This window comes from Apodemus sylvaticus, chromosome 16 (assembly GCF_947179515.1).
Source record: "Apodemus sylvaticus chromosome 16, mApoSyl1.1, whole genome shotgun sequence".
NCBI lineage: Eukaryota > Metazoa > Chordata > Mammalia > Rodentia > Muridae > Apodemus > Apodemus sylvaticus.
This window is the reverse complement of record NC_067487.1, coordinates 60,729,252-60,744,206: the sequence shown is the minus strand read 5'-3', so window position 1 is coordinate 60,744,206 and position 14,955 is coordinate 60,729,252. Positions and strand designations below refer to the sequence as shown.

Genomic DNA, 14,955 nt, shown 5'->3' with positions numbered 1-14,955 from the left:
CGTGCGCGCCCGCGCTCCCTGAAACGCCGGGAGAGTCTGCTTTGCTAACAATCACCTGGGCGGGTTGACTCACAGATGGCCCACCAAGCCGCCCAGTTCTTGGGGTCAGTCCTGTGCTTTTTCGGGCCTGGACCCCCGCTTTGTTAGCCTTAGGCTATGCCTGTTACAGGTCTGCCCACCTGAGCTCTCTGTCGTCCTGCAGGCAAAATGGCGGCGGCGCGCTCGCAGGCCTGGGCAAAAAACCTCCTGGTTGGGTTGGCACCCCGATGGCCCCCCTACCCGCCCAGGGCCTGGGTGCAGGCCAACGCCCGTCGGGCTCAGACCACCGCGGTGTTGGCCTCGGATTATGTTTGTGTACCTCATTCTGTCCGATTCCTGGAGTACGGAACCAAGATGGATGCTCCTCTCCTGACTGGTGGGGGGCCGAGTTCTGAAGTGGCCTCCGTGCAGGAAAGGCGCCGCACAACTGCAGCTGCTTGCTGCCCGGCTGGTCAGCGAAGGTCAGTGGTCGTGGGCGCAGGGCCTAACTGGTCCCTGTGACGCCTTGGTTCCACTGCTGATGGCCCTTCAGCTGGAGCAGCCACTGCTCCCGTAGTGTGTTTTTAAAATTAAATTCAATGGTTAAACTCAAGAAGATGTAGTGGCTCACAGATGTCACCCCAGTGACTGGGAGGGTGAGGAAGGTGGATTACCATGAATGAGCTCAAGGCCAGCCAATGTTGTAAAGTTTCTCGGTAGCCTAGGCTATAGAATAAAACCCTGTCTCAAAACAGTAGAATGGCCATAGGAACAAGCAAGTCTGCTACACCTAGACCTATATCCAAACCAGCTGACATCAGAGATCAAAATGACCCTTGTAACACAAATGATCATGATAGCATTCCTCATAATATCCAGAAGATAAGAGCGAAACAACCAGTGTTCATAATGGGTAACATGACAAGCAAAATGTGAAAGCACAACCCATCATGCCTCACCAACTCTCAGATTACAAAGAATCTGGATAGACGTCGCTCCAAAAAAGTGACTTATATGCACACAATAGAATCTTATTGACTCTGAAAGCCCTGATCCTCTCACCTTTACCTCCTGAGTGCTTAGACTGTGCACAGGCATAACCATACAAAAGTTATGCAGTGCTGGGCTTGAATACAGAGCTTTGTATATTGTACCCACCAAAGAATATCCCTGGTCCTGCTTGGTCTCTATTTTACATGAGATAATCATCATTTATACATTATATATATATATATATATAATATATATATATTATATATATTATGTATATACATATATATTTTATTATCAAAGTAAAAAATATATTTTATTTTCTCAGAGACTAGATGTTGGCGAATGTCTGTAATCTGATTTTTATTTTCTCAGAGACTAGATGTTGGAGCATGTCTGTAACCTGGCACTCAGGAAGTGGCATCAGGAGGCTCAGGCAGTTCAGGTAATGGTCAAAGACACAATGAGTTCAAAGCCAGACTAAGCTACTTGAGACCCTCACCTAAGAGTGATAGATACATGGCACAGGGATATGGCTCGCTGAGAAAAAGCTCCGGTCCCAAGCCTACCAACCTCATTTTAACCCCAAAGATCCATGATAGAAGGAATGAATGGCGTTCCTGAGGTTGCCCACCCCATACCTATGCTGTGGCATGATCATGTGCTCATGCACACATCTGCAAACACACACAAATGTAAAACACATTCAAATAAAAAATTAAAATGCACAACTGTAGACAAGAAAAACATTCCTAAGCATGCGACAGCTAAAGACAAAAGCTAGCCTAGTTATAATTATGAAATTTAAAAAAAAGGAGCATTTACATTGCTATCAAAATATAAGTAACTATAAGCAAATTTAATTAAAGTCACATAAAGTCTGTACTAAAATTCATCAAATATTACTTAAGGAAAGACAAAACTAATAAATATTTTTCTAGTGGGTTTCTATCAACTTGAAACAATCCAGAGTCATCAGGGAAGGATCCTCTGATCAGTCATCAGAGGATCCTAATTTTAGGATGCCTGTAGGGAAGTCTGAATTTCTTTTTGATTAATGGTTGATGAGGGAAGGCCCAGCTCAGTGGAGATGATGGTGCCCACCCTGGGAAGAGGATGGGAGTTAAATAAGAAAGCAGTTATTCCTAGAAAATAAGTAGCCATGGGAAAGGACGTTATACTCCCCTCTGGTCTGGTCTACAGTTCCTGCCATGAAATCACTCAGTGATGGTCTGTGTGTCACAGGAGTTGTTAGGAATGATGAACACATTTATCTCCAAGTTGCTGGTCAGATTTATTACAGCAACAGAAACATAAGTAAGACTATATTGTACTTGCCTTTTAATTCTTCTTCTAGAGAAGCTAAATCCCCTCTTCCTTCTGACAACCAGAGTGTGGATAATTCTATAGCATCATCTTAACACTCAGTCCACCATTTACTAATAACAACTCAAGTGCCCTTAAAAGCTCATCAAGCAATGATGTTAATATTAAGTGAACTTTGTGTCAATTATATGAAAGTCAGTCTATGATTCAGGGCCTTAAATCGATTTTTACACTGCCCCAAATAGTGAAAGTGTTTAGATCTCTCCTATCAAGGCTCATTTATGAAGAGATGAAAATGAGACATTTCATTCATCTAAGATAAGAAGGAGAAAGCAGTGTCAACCACAATAGTTATGGGAATACACTCGGAGATACCTGGAATCTGGTTTGTTCCTGAGACCTCAAGTGTCTGCAGGGCAGGCAGGGTGAGAAGCAGCTCCTGTTCTGCTGTGCTGAGCTCCAGACGGGACATGGAGCACTTGGTGACAGAGGTCTTACTCAGCTCCAGAGCTGGGCGGATGCTTTCAAGAAAGCCACTGCTGTTGAATAAGCAGAACTCAATACTCTGTGAAGCTGAGAAGACTTCCATTAGGACCTGGAGCTGTGCTTGGTCAGCTGGACCCAGGTCGGCCACTCCAACTTCCAGTCTAGGGATCTTGTATGCCTTGGGGGACAGTTTCCAATAGCCAGTACTAATATTTAATGGGGTCTGGTGTTTCATATCTGTATAGTTCTTTATTATTCCTTCATTTTCAGCTAATTTTTTCTGCAATTCATTCAAAGGTTGAAAGGCAAAGGCATAATCCTGATCTATAGTTGGTGGCTGTACTTTTTCAAAAGATTTTTCCATGAGTGAAAAATCTATTCTCTGCACCCAGTTCTTTCCATTTAATGAGACCTTAATACTCTTCAGTAATAACAGGGTTTCTGGATGGTCCCCAAAATACTGTAAATTCAGTACATTCAAATTTAGTGTTCTCCCTCGAAGGAATTGCAAGATAACTGGAGAACATGCAGCAACCGTGTTGCTTCCATAAGCAAAGTTTAGAGCAATGCTTAATAAGTTTTCTGAAATAAGCAAAGAGAAAGATTCAGGAGACATCTGCCACAACCTTCCAAGACACTGAATCCACAGTAAGGCTTGCGGATGGAGCTTCATGTAATCCTCATTTTCAGACATGTTCTCCAGTGACTCTTTCTCATCCACCAGGTGAAGCAAATGAGACACAACTGCTGGCCCTGCCTTTGAGGAAGGATGGCTGCAGACATATTTAAAAAAATTGTTGTAGGTGGTCACAGCCTTCAGAGGTGACTTAATTTGTCTCAGATAATAAAGTCCCAGATCTTGGTCTTCCTGCCTATCTGAACCCAGCAGTTCAATCAGCCTCATGGCAACAAGAAACTCCTGGAACAGAGGACTTAAAAACCGGTAGACTGGTCTCAGTCTCTGGGCAGTGAATTTGCTCATCAAGCAGGTGGTGAGCTCTTCCTCTTCATCAACTCCTGCCTCTGCCAGGTCATCACTACTGAATTCAAAGCATGTTGAGAAAAACCCTGTCAAGGCCAGCTGCCCACATGAGGACATGGTGGCCTGGAGAGGCTCAGCAGTAGCTTTGTGCTTTAAGGACAGGTACTGCATGTAGGACTTGAAAAGTGTCACATCCTGAAAGGGTTGGTCCGATGGAGTTTGAATCCAGTCAGTACAGACTGCTGCCACAAAGAGGGGGGTTTTGTGAATTCCCTGTAAATATTCATGAAATTCAAAGTAATTTTTAAATCTTCGCACACGCGTTAGGTCGTTTGAGAAAAACTTCCGTAACACAGAGACAGTATTATAGAAGGGAAACTCTTTGATCTCTAGACTTGTATCTAGGTATGGGCGGATGTCCCTGACCCTGTTTGTATGCACAGCGATCAATAAGCAGGTCCGTGACAAGTAGTTTCTTGTGATCAGTGTATTTAGGGCTTGGGGGAGTGAGGCCAGCCCACTGTAGTCATCCAACAGGAACAGCACCTGGTGTTGTAACTGCCGGATGCTGCTGCTTAGGCACACTTCACTAATGCATCCTCCTGCCTCTAGGAGTTGGGCACAGATGAGGTTAGCCAGTCCCTGGTCAGGGGTGATGGAACTAAGGGAGAGGTAGAAGACCAGCTGGAACCTGTTCAACAGGGGACAGCATCCTGATGCCCAGAGAAAAGCTATTCTCTTCAGGAAGGTTGTCTTTCCACTGCCAGTTTCCCCCTCCACACACATGACAGAGCTGAGATGGGAGAAGACCTCGGGGATCGTCAGGGCCCCTTGCACTGGCCGGCTGATGTGCTTTGAAATGATGGACACATCGCAGCCAAGCAAGTGGTCGGTGCCAAGGCTGGAGCACACTTCTGGCAAGTTCATGTGGCGGAAAGTGGCTTTGGTGTAGGTGTCTCTCAGCTGCTCACTCAGACTCCTGGCCTCTTGAAACCACTGGGCTTCACTCTGAGCCACGTCTGTGGAGGGAAGAGAGGCCCCCCTGGATGCACATCCCCATCCTTGGGTTTCTTTCTGATCCTGGTCTCTATAGCGAACAGACACAAAACTGGATGCAGGTTCAAGCTCCTGGGCTTCAGTTGGAGCAACATCTGTGGGGAGAGGAAGGGAGACCCAGTGGGAAATGCATTCAAACCTCTCAACCCTAGGCTGTGCTACATTGTCCTGCCTCTCAGCTATGGATGGCTTTTCCTCCAGTGTCCATGACATCCTCTATGATTTCCTCCCAGAACTTTTCATAGCATCAGAATGATGTCCAAGCCTCCCACTTGACCTGGGGAATTAGACAGTATTCAGGAGAATACTGTGCCACCCTAGTTTCCCTTCTAAGCTCTCAGGAGACCAGCTTATTGCGCGGTGCCTTTAATTCTAGCTGGTCCTTGTCTGACACAAGGACTCTGTTGTTACTGCACTCAGTGTGTCAGGAGCCACAGGGATGCTCATTCTGTCACCACAGTTCCCTTCATCCCAGTGCTCTCCTCTCTGGCAGCTCCATGGACAATTATAAGTACACTTTCCCTTCAAATCCTATAAATACAATTTCCTTACAAATACCCAGAATCCCATGCTGCTGTCCAGTGCTTACCTGCCACAGTAGGATGGACTGCAGCTGGATCCTTGTGATTGCTTTTACTTGTGGTTTCCTTTAAAAGATAAATCCTTTTTACACCAAAGCTGGGTCTTAAATCAAGACTGGGCACTATATCATCATTGAGGACCAACATCTGCTCAAATCAGCCTATACTCTCTGCTGATTGAAGGAAGAGTGCTCCACACATTAAAGTGTAAATAGCACACATCTGCAAGAGTGTATGCCTAGCTAGTACATGCATAGTATATGCATCCTCGATACGGGGAACACTATGGGACTATTTAAAATTCTAGTAACATCTAGAACAAGAATAGTCCTGAAAGACCATTCAGCATTGCCTCCATCCTTAGTTGTTAGTTAAGACTCCTTACAGGTTAAAGCAGACACTGGGATGGATGCAGAAGGATTATCACGCACACACTGTTCTGAGGAAGAGAGTGTCATGTAGCATAGGCTGCTCTAGAATTTTTTTTTTTTGAGACAGGGTTTCTCTGTATAGCTCTGGCTGTCCTGGAACTCACTCTGTAAACCAGGCTGGCCTCGAACTCAGAAATCCGCCTGCCTCTGCCTCCCATAGTGCTGGGATTACAGGCATGCGCCACCACTGCCCGGCAAGATGTATTTATTTATTTTATCTATATGAGTACACCATTGCTTTCTTAAGACACACCAGAAGAGGGCATCAGATCCCATTACAGATGGTTGTGAGCCACTATATAGTTGCTGGGAATTGAACTCGGGACCTCTGGAAGAGCAGTGGGTGCTCTTAACCACTGAGCCATCTCTCCAGCCTGGAATTTTTTGTGTAGCCAAGGGTAATGCTTCATCCTCCTTTCTCCACTTCCCAACTGCAGTGAGCCTGCACACACCCTGGGTTCAACATATTTCTTTTTCTATCCTGGGACTCCAAACATCTTACCACACCTAGTTTTATTCAAAGCTGAAGATCTGTGTATATTAGGGGAATGTCTAGTAGCTCAGCTTCAATCACCACACTTACAATGTCAACTGCACATCTGACAAAAGGTTGATGATATCTAACATGTATAAACAACCCAGGAAACCAGCATCAACAAACCCAATCAACCAATTAAAAAAGTGAGTACAGAGAATTCTAGACAGAGAAATCTCTAAAGGGCTGGAAGCACTTAAATGTTTAGCATCCTTAGCCATCAGGGAAATGCAACTCAAAATGACTCTTAGATTCTATTTTACCCCCTTGAGAATGGCTAAGATGAAAAACTCGTGTGACAGTTCATACTGTTGAGGATGTAGAAAAGGGGAACACTTCTCCATTGCTTGTGTGAATGCAAACTTGTACAGCTACTTGGTAAACCAATTTGGCAGTTTCTCAGAAAATTGAACATAGATCTACTTCAACATCCAGTCATACCACTCCAAGGCATACAGCCAAAGTATGTTCCATCCTACCACATGAACACTTGCTTAACCATATGCATAGCTGCTTTATTCCTAAGAGAAACTGGAAACAACCGAGATGTGGTACAATTATACCACGGATTATTACTCAGCTGTTAAAAACAATGGCATAATGAACTTTGAAGGCAAATAAACAGAACTAGAAAATATCATCCCCAGTGATGTTACCCAGACCCAGAAAAACAAACATAGTTTTTGTACTCACTTATAAGGTTATATTAACCATTAAGTAACCATGTTACAATCCACAGACTCAAAGAAGCTAAATAACAAGTAGTGCTCAAGTGGAGTTGTATGAACCTCACCGAGAAGGGGAAATAGAATAAAGATCCTGAGTGGATGGGGGAGGGGAACTAAGTGGCTGTGGGAGTGGGGATGATAACAAAAGGGATCAGGTGGGGGAGGACAAAGGGAGAAAGTACTGTAGAGACAACTTCAATGGAGGTGGCATCTCTGGGATGAGCTAGAAACCTATGGCAAAGGGAACTCCCAGGAACCTATGAGAATGATCTCATATGAGAATGACTCCTAGCAGTGGGAGCTATGGAACCTGAGCCATTCTTCTCCTGTAACGAGGGCATGACTTCCAATAGAGAGACCGGGACACCAACCCAGCTGCAAAACTTCAAACTACAATTTGTCCTGCCTACACAATGTGCAGGGGTAAAGATGGAGCGGAAATTCAGGGAGTGGCCAACCAATGGACTGGTCCTTCTTGAGGCCTATGCCATGAGAGAAAGTCCACCATGACATTATTAACAATGTTCAGTTTGCTATACTTGGAAACAGAAGCTGAGTATAACTGTTATCAGAGAGGTTTCATCCAGAAATTCAATTGCAGAAATAATTGCAGAGACCCACAGCCAAACATTAGGGAGAGCTTGGGGAATCTTGTGGAAGAGGGGGAGGACGTTTTGAAGGACCCCGAGGAGACAAGAATACTGAAGAAAACCTACAGAATCCACTAACCTGGGCTCATAGGGGCTCACAAAGACTGAACGGACAACCAGAGAGCATGAAGGGGTTCTCAGCACATATGTAACAGATGTGTAGCTTGGTCTTCATGTGGGACAACTAACATCAGGAGCAGGCACTGTCTCTAACTCAGTTTCCTGACTGTGGGATCCATTCCCTAGTTTAGCCTCAAAAGGAGAAGATGCACCAAGTCCTACTGCAACTTGATATTCATGGGAGGCCTACCTTTTTCTGAAGAGAAAGAAAAGAGGAGTAGATTGGGAACAGAGGAGGGGGGCAAGAAGGACTGAGAGAAGAAGAGGGAGGGGAAACCAGCCATTTCAGGCTCCATTAATTAGTCAATGGAACTAAAAATTCAAAATACAAGAGATTTATCAAGTACACCAGGACAGCTAAGCTGTTTTTTTCTTTATTTTCCTCCATTTTTATGTTTTTATATTTTTTAAAAAAAGATTTATTGATTGTGTATAATGTTCTGCCAGCATATATGCCTGCACATGAGAAGAAGGTGCCAGATCTCATTATAGATGGTTATGAGCCACCATGTGGTTGCTGGACTCAGGACCTCTGGAAGAGCGGTCAGTGCTCCCAACCTTTGAGCCATTTCTCCATCCCTTGTTTGTGTGTTTTGTTGTTTTTATTGTTGCTCTGTTGTTTGAGGTGCTGTCTTGTACTATTTTCCAGGCTAATGTTGAACACCTGAGTATTCTCCTGCCTCAGCTTCCAGAATGTTGTTTTCTAGGCATGAGTCACCATGCCATTCTCTGTTCTATAGCATGAGAACCAGCATACCTATTGTTATCACACTGTGAGGTGACTTGTATCACCAATGAACTGAGAGACTGTATGTCTGAGAAACATGTAGGGCTTAGACTGTCATCACAGTTCATGATTTTGCTTTCCTTAAAGACATGCACCTGCAGGCCTGGGATGTAGCTCAGTCATAGATTCCTTGCCCAGCATGCATAAGACCTTGGGTTTGATCTACTGGACTACAGAAAAGAACAAATCAAATAGGAATGGTGGCACATAGTCATAATCCTAGCATTTGGAAGGTTGAAGCAGGGGGATTACAGATTCCCAGTCAGTCTGCAATCTGAGCATAGCAAGTTCAAAGTCAGCCTGAGCTACACAGTGAGAACCTGTCCCAAACAAAATTTCAACCAAACCAAATGAAACTTGCCTTGCACATCTCAAAAGAAGTAAGAAGTCAAATCTATTGTCCTCCTGAGATTGCAGATGGCATCCAGGTAGCCTGGATGTTTATCAGGAAAAAGGCTGAAAGAATTTCACCAACAGACTTCTTACACAAGAAGGGGTGGACTGTATGTATCATGGAGCTAGATATTGCGTCCCTCTCATTCACCAGGAAGTTCCTGTATACCCTTGATAGGACTTTTTAAATACTTGTACAATTTCCATTAAGTATGATACATTTATATTTACAAATGCATTTCACAAAAGTGTTCACCCACACAACCATGTGATGTTGTCAGTAGAGGGCAGTGTTCATTACCATGACTCCTGGAAGTGCATAGTGGCTTTGAAGGGCTGGAATCACTTCTGCAGAGGACTTCACGGTTTGAAGAAATACACAGCTATGCAGAGGAGAAAAAAGTCATAAATGGTTCTGTGCAGTTAAGTGTTTTCATTAGTTTTGCAGAAAACATGAAGTTTCAGGGCCAGGAATGAGGTAGAAGGCTAACATTTTCAGTGATTCTGTCAGTGCTGCACTGTGTAAACATTCAGTCTGTGCCATTCTTCTTCTTCTTCTTCTTTTTTTAAAGATTTATTTATTTATTACATATGAGACACACCAGAAGAGGGCATCAGATCCTCATTACAGATGTTTGTGAGTCAACATGTGGTTGTTGGGAATTGAACTCAGGACCTCTGGAAGAGCAGTCAGTGCTCTTAACCACTGATCCATCTCTCCAGTCCCAATCTGTGCCTTTCAATAACAATGAATGTGGTTTGTAAAGTAATAGTAAAGATATTTGGGGAGTGTGTTGGGATGAGTACAGAGTTATTGTCTGTCTATGATTCAGCTAAGATGAACAATAACAATAAAGATTGTTATTAAAGAACAATACTTGAAAAATAACAATAGTAACCAGGACTGTGGGAGCAGAGACAAGGAGATCACTAGGGCCTGCTAGATGCCAGCTTAGCTCCGGGTTCTGGAGGAGATCTTTTCTCAAGGGAACAATATGGGAACTTAAAGAAGAGGATACTTTTTGTCTCCCTATTGCCTATATGCTGTACACATTGTACACATAATTGCACATGCAAACACATATTAACTAAGTAAACAAAGTAAAAATAATTTTCTGAAAGAGTAAATAATGAAAAAACTCTATACATTCATGGAAAAAGAACAAAACACAATAAAACTTATCTAAACAAACTGTGCATCTTAGAATTTAATTAGGAATAATATACTATCTTATGATCAGATTGTCAAAAACAAACACACAAGATTCAAGTGTGCCAACTACATAAAAATCTATGTTAAGTATAAAAACATAGATATCACACAATTAAATTAAAATTAAAATTGCCATGTCCAGGACTTGGAGATAACACTCTAGTCAAATACTTGCTGGATGAACATGAAGAACTGAGTTTAAATCTCCAGCACTTATGTAAAAATACAATGAGGGTAGTGGCTTTAATCTTAGTCCTGGTAAGGAGGGACAAGAAGACCTCAGGGGCTTATTAGAGAACCAGTTAAGTCTAATAGGTGAGCTCCAGGGTTGGTGAGAGACCTTGTTAGACAGACCTACAGATCTCTTGCTCAACACACAATACACTTTGCTTTCAGGATTGAGAGAAATCCAGCCAAAGAAATTGACTCAAAGCCTCCTCCCTCCTGCCTCCTTTCACCGTACTAGAAGAGGCTCTGAAGTCTTCGAGGAAGAAAGGCTACCAGCAATACTACCCACAGGCAAAACCTCCACGCTGCAGCACCACCATGGCAGGCAGGATATGCCCAGTGCTGGATGGTGGCATGAAGGTTTGGGGGGTAACTACCTGTTTTTGGATTGGATTGGAGGCCTGCTTCACAGTAGAGAATTCATAATGGTACACTAAACCGGGTCAAGCTGGTTCACAACTGTAAATCTCAGCACTTGGGTTGGCAAAGGCAAGCAGATCTCAGTGAGTCAAAGGTCAGACTGATCTACATAGCTAGGTCAGACAAGCTAGGTCTACATAGCCGAGACCCTATCTCCAAAAAAAGACAAAATAAAATTACACACACGCACACACACACACACACACACACACAACCAAAAAAAGAAAACCAAACCAAAAAAACCCCTAAACTAGACCTGCTGAAAAGCATGACGGCCAGAAAGCCATTTAGAGTCTTAGTGGCATGGGCATTGGGTGGGGTCTGCTAATGCTGTTTGACTAAATGGACATGCTGTCAAATTGCCTTCTAAATATTTATGCTGATACATGTAAACTGGTGCTGCCTTCAACCTTGGCTGGATAAACTTCTCTCTGCAGTGCAGAGAATAATTGATTATTGAGTGCCCAGCTCTTAATGAGATGTCTATATCAACCTCACTCCAAGGCTCTGGGAAAATCTGGTAGCACAGCCACACCCACTGGAAATGGCAGAAGTCATGAAGCCAGCACAGCTGTCTGGCATGGTTCTGAATGCTGCCCTCACTGTCACACTGTCCCTCACTCTTGGCTTTTGATTTCTAGTGTTTTGATCTCTAGTCCCATTCTTGGGGACTTCCTGCATTACGGTTCATTTTATGTTTTTCTTGATAATTATGTCTAAGTGATCTCTTCTGCTTTTAGGGAAAATATATTTAATTAGTTACTATTTAGAAGTTTTCCTCATGCCCTGGAGATCGCTAAGCACACAAAAGCATATGGCTAGAAATTTCTTTATGATTCCATTACTCTGGATATCTTTTGGGGGTATCTGCTCCTAAGCAAACTCAAACAGGATAATTGATACAAGGTAAACAGAGACATTTGAATACATTACAGATCCAAGGACACCTTTGAATATGCTTAGAGCTCTCTGAAAACATAATGTAAGAATAGTGGGTCAAGCAGGGTACACCCCTGGTGGAAAATAACTCAGTAAATAAGATAGAATGCCTACCATAACCTTCCTACTTACAGCATAGACGATGAAATATCGCAAAAGAGTGAGTATTCATATTTGCTACTCATAAAAAGATGGATTCAGATATTTTCTGTTTGTCTGGGGTGTTTTAAAAGTACAAACATGGCTAGCCTAAAAGCAGGCTGTCATATAGTAAATGTGTTTGCTCTGGAGGAGACAGTCTTAAGATTCCTAATCTTATAGGAACTTATGGACTTAGAGGGCTGATAAAAATAATTTCTGTTCTTTTTGTATTTTTTAATTGTGACTGAACATGTATTGAAAAATCCAGCATATACTCTCTACTCGTGGGATAACCGTTAGCCTTCTTTTTTGTTCTGTGAAACCTGTACAATGTTGACGCAATCTGATTGCTAGCTAGTCAGAGCTGCAGAGGTGCTCTGATTGCTAGTCAGTCAGAGCTGTGAGTCCGACCACCTCTCCTGAGTCACTCCTCTCTCCCCTTCTCTGACTCCTTATCTCCTCTGTGGGCCACCCTGATCACGGCTGGGGCAGTCCTCCACCCCTTGCCACCCCCACTCCTGGCAATCAGAGAAGGAGGGGCAAAGTGCTCTGAAATGCTGCCTTGTTGAACATTAAGACCACCACACTCAAGTGGTTACCAGAACCAGACCGCACAGGATCAAGCCAACCTCTCCCCAGAACCAGGAGCAGGACTGGGATCTGTCACTACGTGTGTCATCTTGAGAGAAAATCTGGGTGTGGTGGAGCATGTCTGGACCCAGCACTCGGGATAGGGAGGCAGCAGGATCAAGCAATTAAGATCATCCTCCCTGAAAGTTTCTGAACAGAACACCAATAGCATATGCTCTAAGATCAAGAATTGACAAATGGGACCTCATAAAATTACAAAGTTTTGGGCGGAGTCTTGGGCAGCGGCGGCGGCAGCGGCAGCTGCAGCAGTGGCTGCTCCAGCTGAAGGGCCATCAGCAGTGGAACCAAGGCGTCACAGGGACCAGTTAGGCCCTGCGCCCACGACCACTGACCTTCGCTGACCAGCCGGGCAGCAAGCAGCTGCAGTTGTGCGGCGCCTTTCCTGCATGGAGGTCACTTCAGAACTCGGCCTCCCACCAGTCAGGAGAGGTGCATCCATCTTGGTTCCGTACTCCAGGGATCGGACAGACTGAGGTACACAAACATAATCCGAGGCCAACACCACGGTGGTCTGAGCCCGACGGGCGTTGGCCTGCACCCAGGCCCTGGGTGGGTCGGGGGGCCAACCCAGCCAGGAGGTTTTTTGCCCAGGCCTGCGAGCGCGCCGCCGCCATTTTGCCTGCAGGACGACAGAGAGCTCAGGCGGGCAGACCTGTAACAGGCATAGCCTAAGGCTAACAAAGCGGGGGTCCAGGCCCCAAAAGGCACAGGACTGACCCCAAGAACTGGGCGGCTTGGTGGGCCATCTGTGAGTCAACCCGCCCAGGTGATTGTTAGCAAAGCAGACTCTCCCGGCGCTTTCAGGGAGCATGGGCGCACACGCCCGCCATCCTAGTCACCTGGCAGACCCAATTAACAGTCATAGCCCTAGGGGAACTTTGCTCGGACCTTGGCCCCCCAGGCTTTTGCCTGGACTCAGGGACTGGGCGGCCAGGCTAACCTTGTGTGCGACAGCCCGGTTGGCAGATCCGCTGCCCAGCGGAGTGAGAGGAACACAGGGGAGGTCACAGTAGCATACACTGTCGGCACTCCCTGGGGGTGCTCCCTGGGGGGAAGCCCGCCTGGGCTTCCGGGCGGCCAGCTGGGAGAAGTCAGTGTGCTCCAGTGAATCCAGCAGGCCCCAGCAGGAGCCTTCGGGTGCCTGCTTTGGGATCGGAACAGCCTGGGCAGCAGCACACTGTCTACAAGCAGTGCAGGAGGTAAGCTGTGCACCAGAGGCCAACTGGGAAGGGGCAGCTTGCACTGGTGAGTCCAGCACTGACAAGATAAACTAACACCAGTGAGATCTAGATGGCAAAAGGCAAACGCAGGAACGTCACTAACAGAAATCAAGGCAATATGGCAACATCTGAACCCAATTCTCCTCTACCAACATGTCCTGGATACCCCATCACACCAGTAAAACAAGATTTGGATTTAAAATCACTGGTCATGATGCTGGTACAGGAACACATGAAGGTCATACATAAAGAAATTCAGGAGAAAATGGATCAAAAGTTAGAAGCCCTTGCAAGGGAAACACAAAAATCATTGAAAGAAATCCAGGAGAATACAAAAGCCAACAAGGAGGAAATGCAAAAAACACTTAAAGAAATACAGGAGAACTTTGCTCAACAGGCTGAGGTCATGAAAGAGGAAACACAAAAATCTCTTAAAGAAATACAGGAGAACTTTGGTCAACAGGCTGAGCTCATGAAAGAGGAAACACAAAAATCTCTTAAAGAATTACAGGAAAACACAAACATGCAAGTGAAGGAGCTAAGCAAAACCATACAGGATCTAAAATCAGAAGTAGAAACAACTAAGAAAACTCAAAAGGAGACAACTTTGGAGATAGAAAGCCTTGGGAAGAAATCAGGGGACAGAGATGCAAATATCAACAACAGAATACAAGAGATAGAAGAAAGAATCTCAGATGCTGAAGATTCCATAGAAACCATGGACTCAACAGTTAAAGAAAATGCAAAATGCAAAAAGCTTGTAACCCAAAATATCCAGGAAATCCAGGACACAATGAGAAGACCAAACCTAAGGATTATAGGCATAGATGAGAGTGAAGATTTACAACTTAAAGGGCCAGCAAACATCTTCAATAAAATTATGGAAGAAAACGTCCCTAACCTAAAGAGAGAGATGCCCATGAATATACAAGAAGCCTACAGAACTCCAAACAGACTGGACCAGAATAGAAATACTTCCCGTCACATAATAATCAAAACACCAAATGTTCTAAACAAAGAAAGAATACTAAAGGCAGTAAGAGAAAAAGGCCAAGTAACC

At 44.4% G+C, this 14,955-nt stretch overlaps 1 protein-coding gene across 5 annotated transcripts in view; it reads right to left on the bottom strand.

The window, feature by feature from the left end:
- The window catches only part of LOC127666603 (baculoviral IAP repeat-containing protein 1b-like), a 166,774-nt gene that overhangs the window by 18,777 nt on the left and 133,042 nt on the right, over positions 1-14,955 (bottom strand). For all 5 annotated transcript variants that reach the window (XM_052159523.1, XM_052159524.1, XM_052159525.1 and 2 more), the window contains 3 exons: positions 9,385-9,466; positions 5,448-5,505; positions 2,710-4,953 (listed from right to left, as the gene is read on the bottom strand). In XM_052159523.1, the coding sequence (XP_052015483.1) occupies positions 2,710-4,953; positions 5,448-5,505; positions 9,385-9,466 (2,384 nt within the window). The remainder of the gene's footprint in view (positions 1-2,709; positions 4,954-5,447; positions 5,506-9,384; positions 9,467-14,955) is intronic.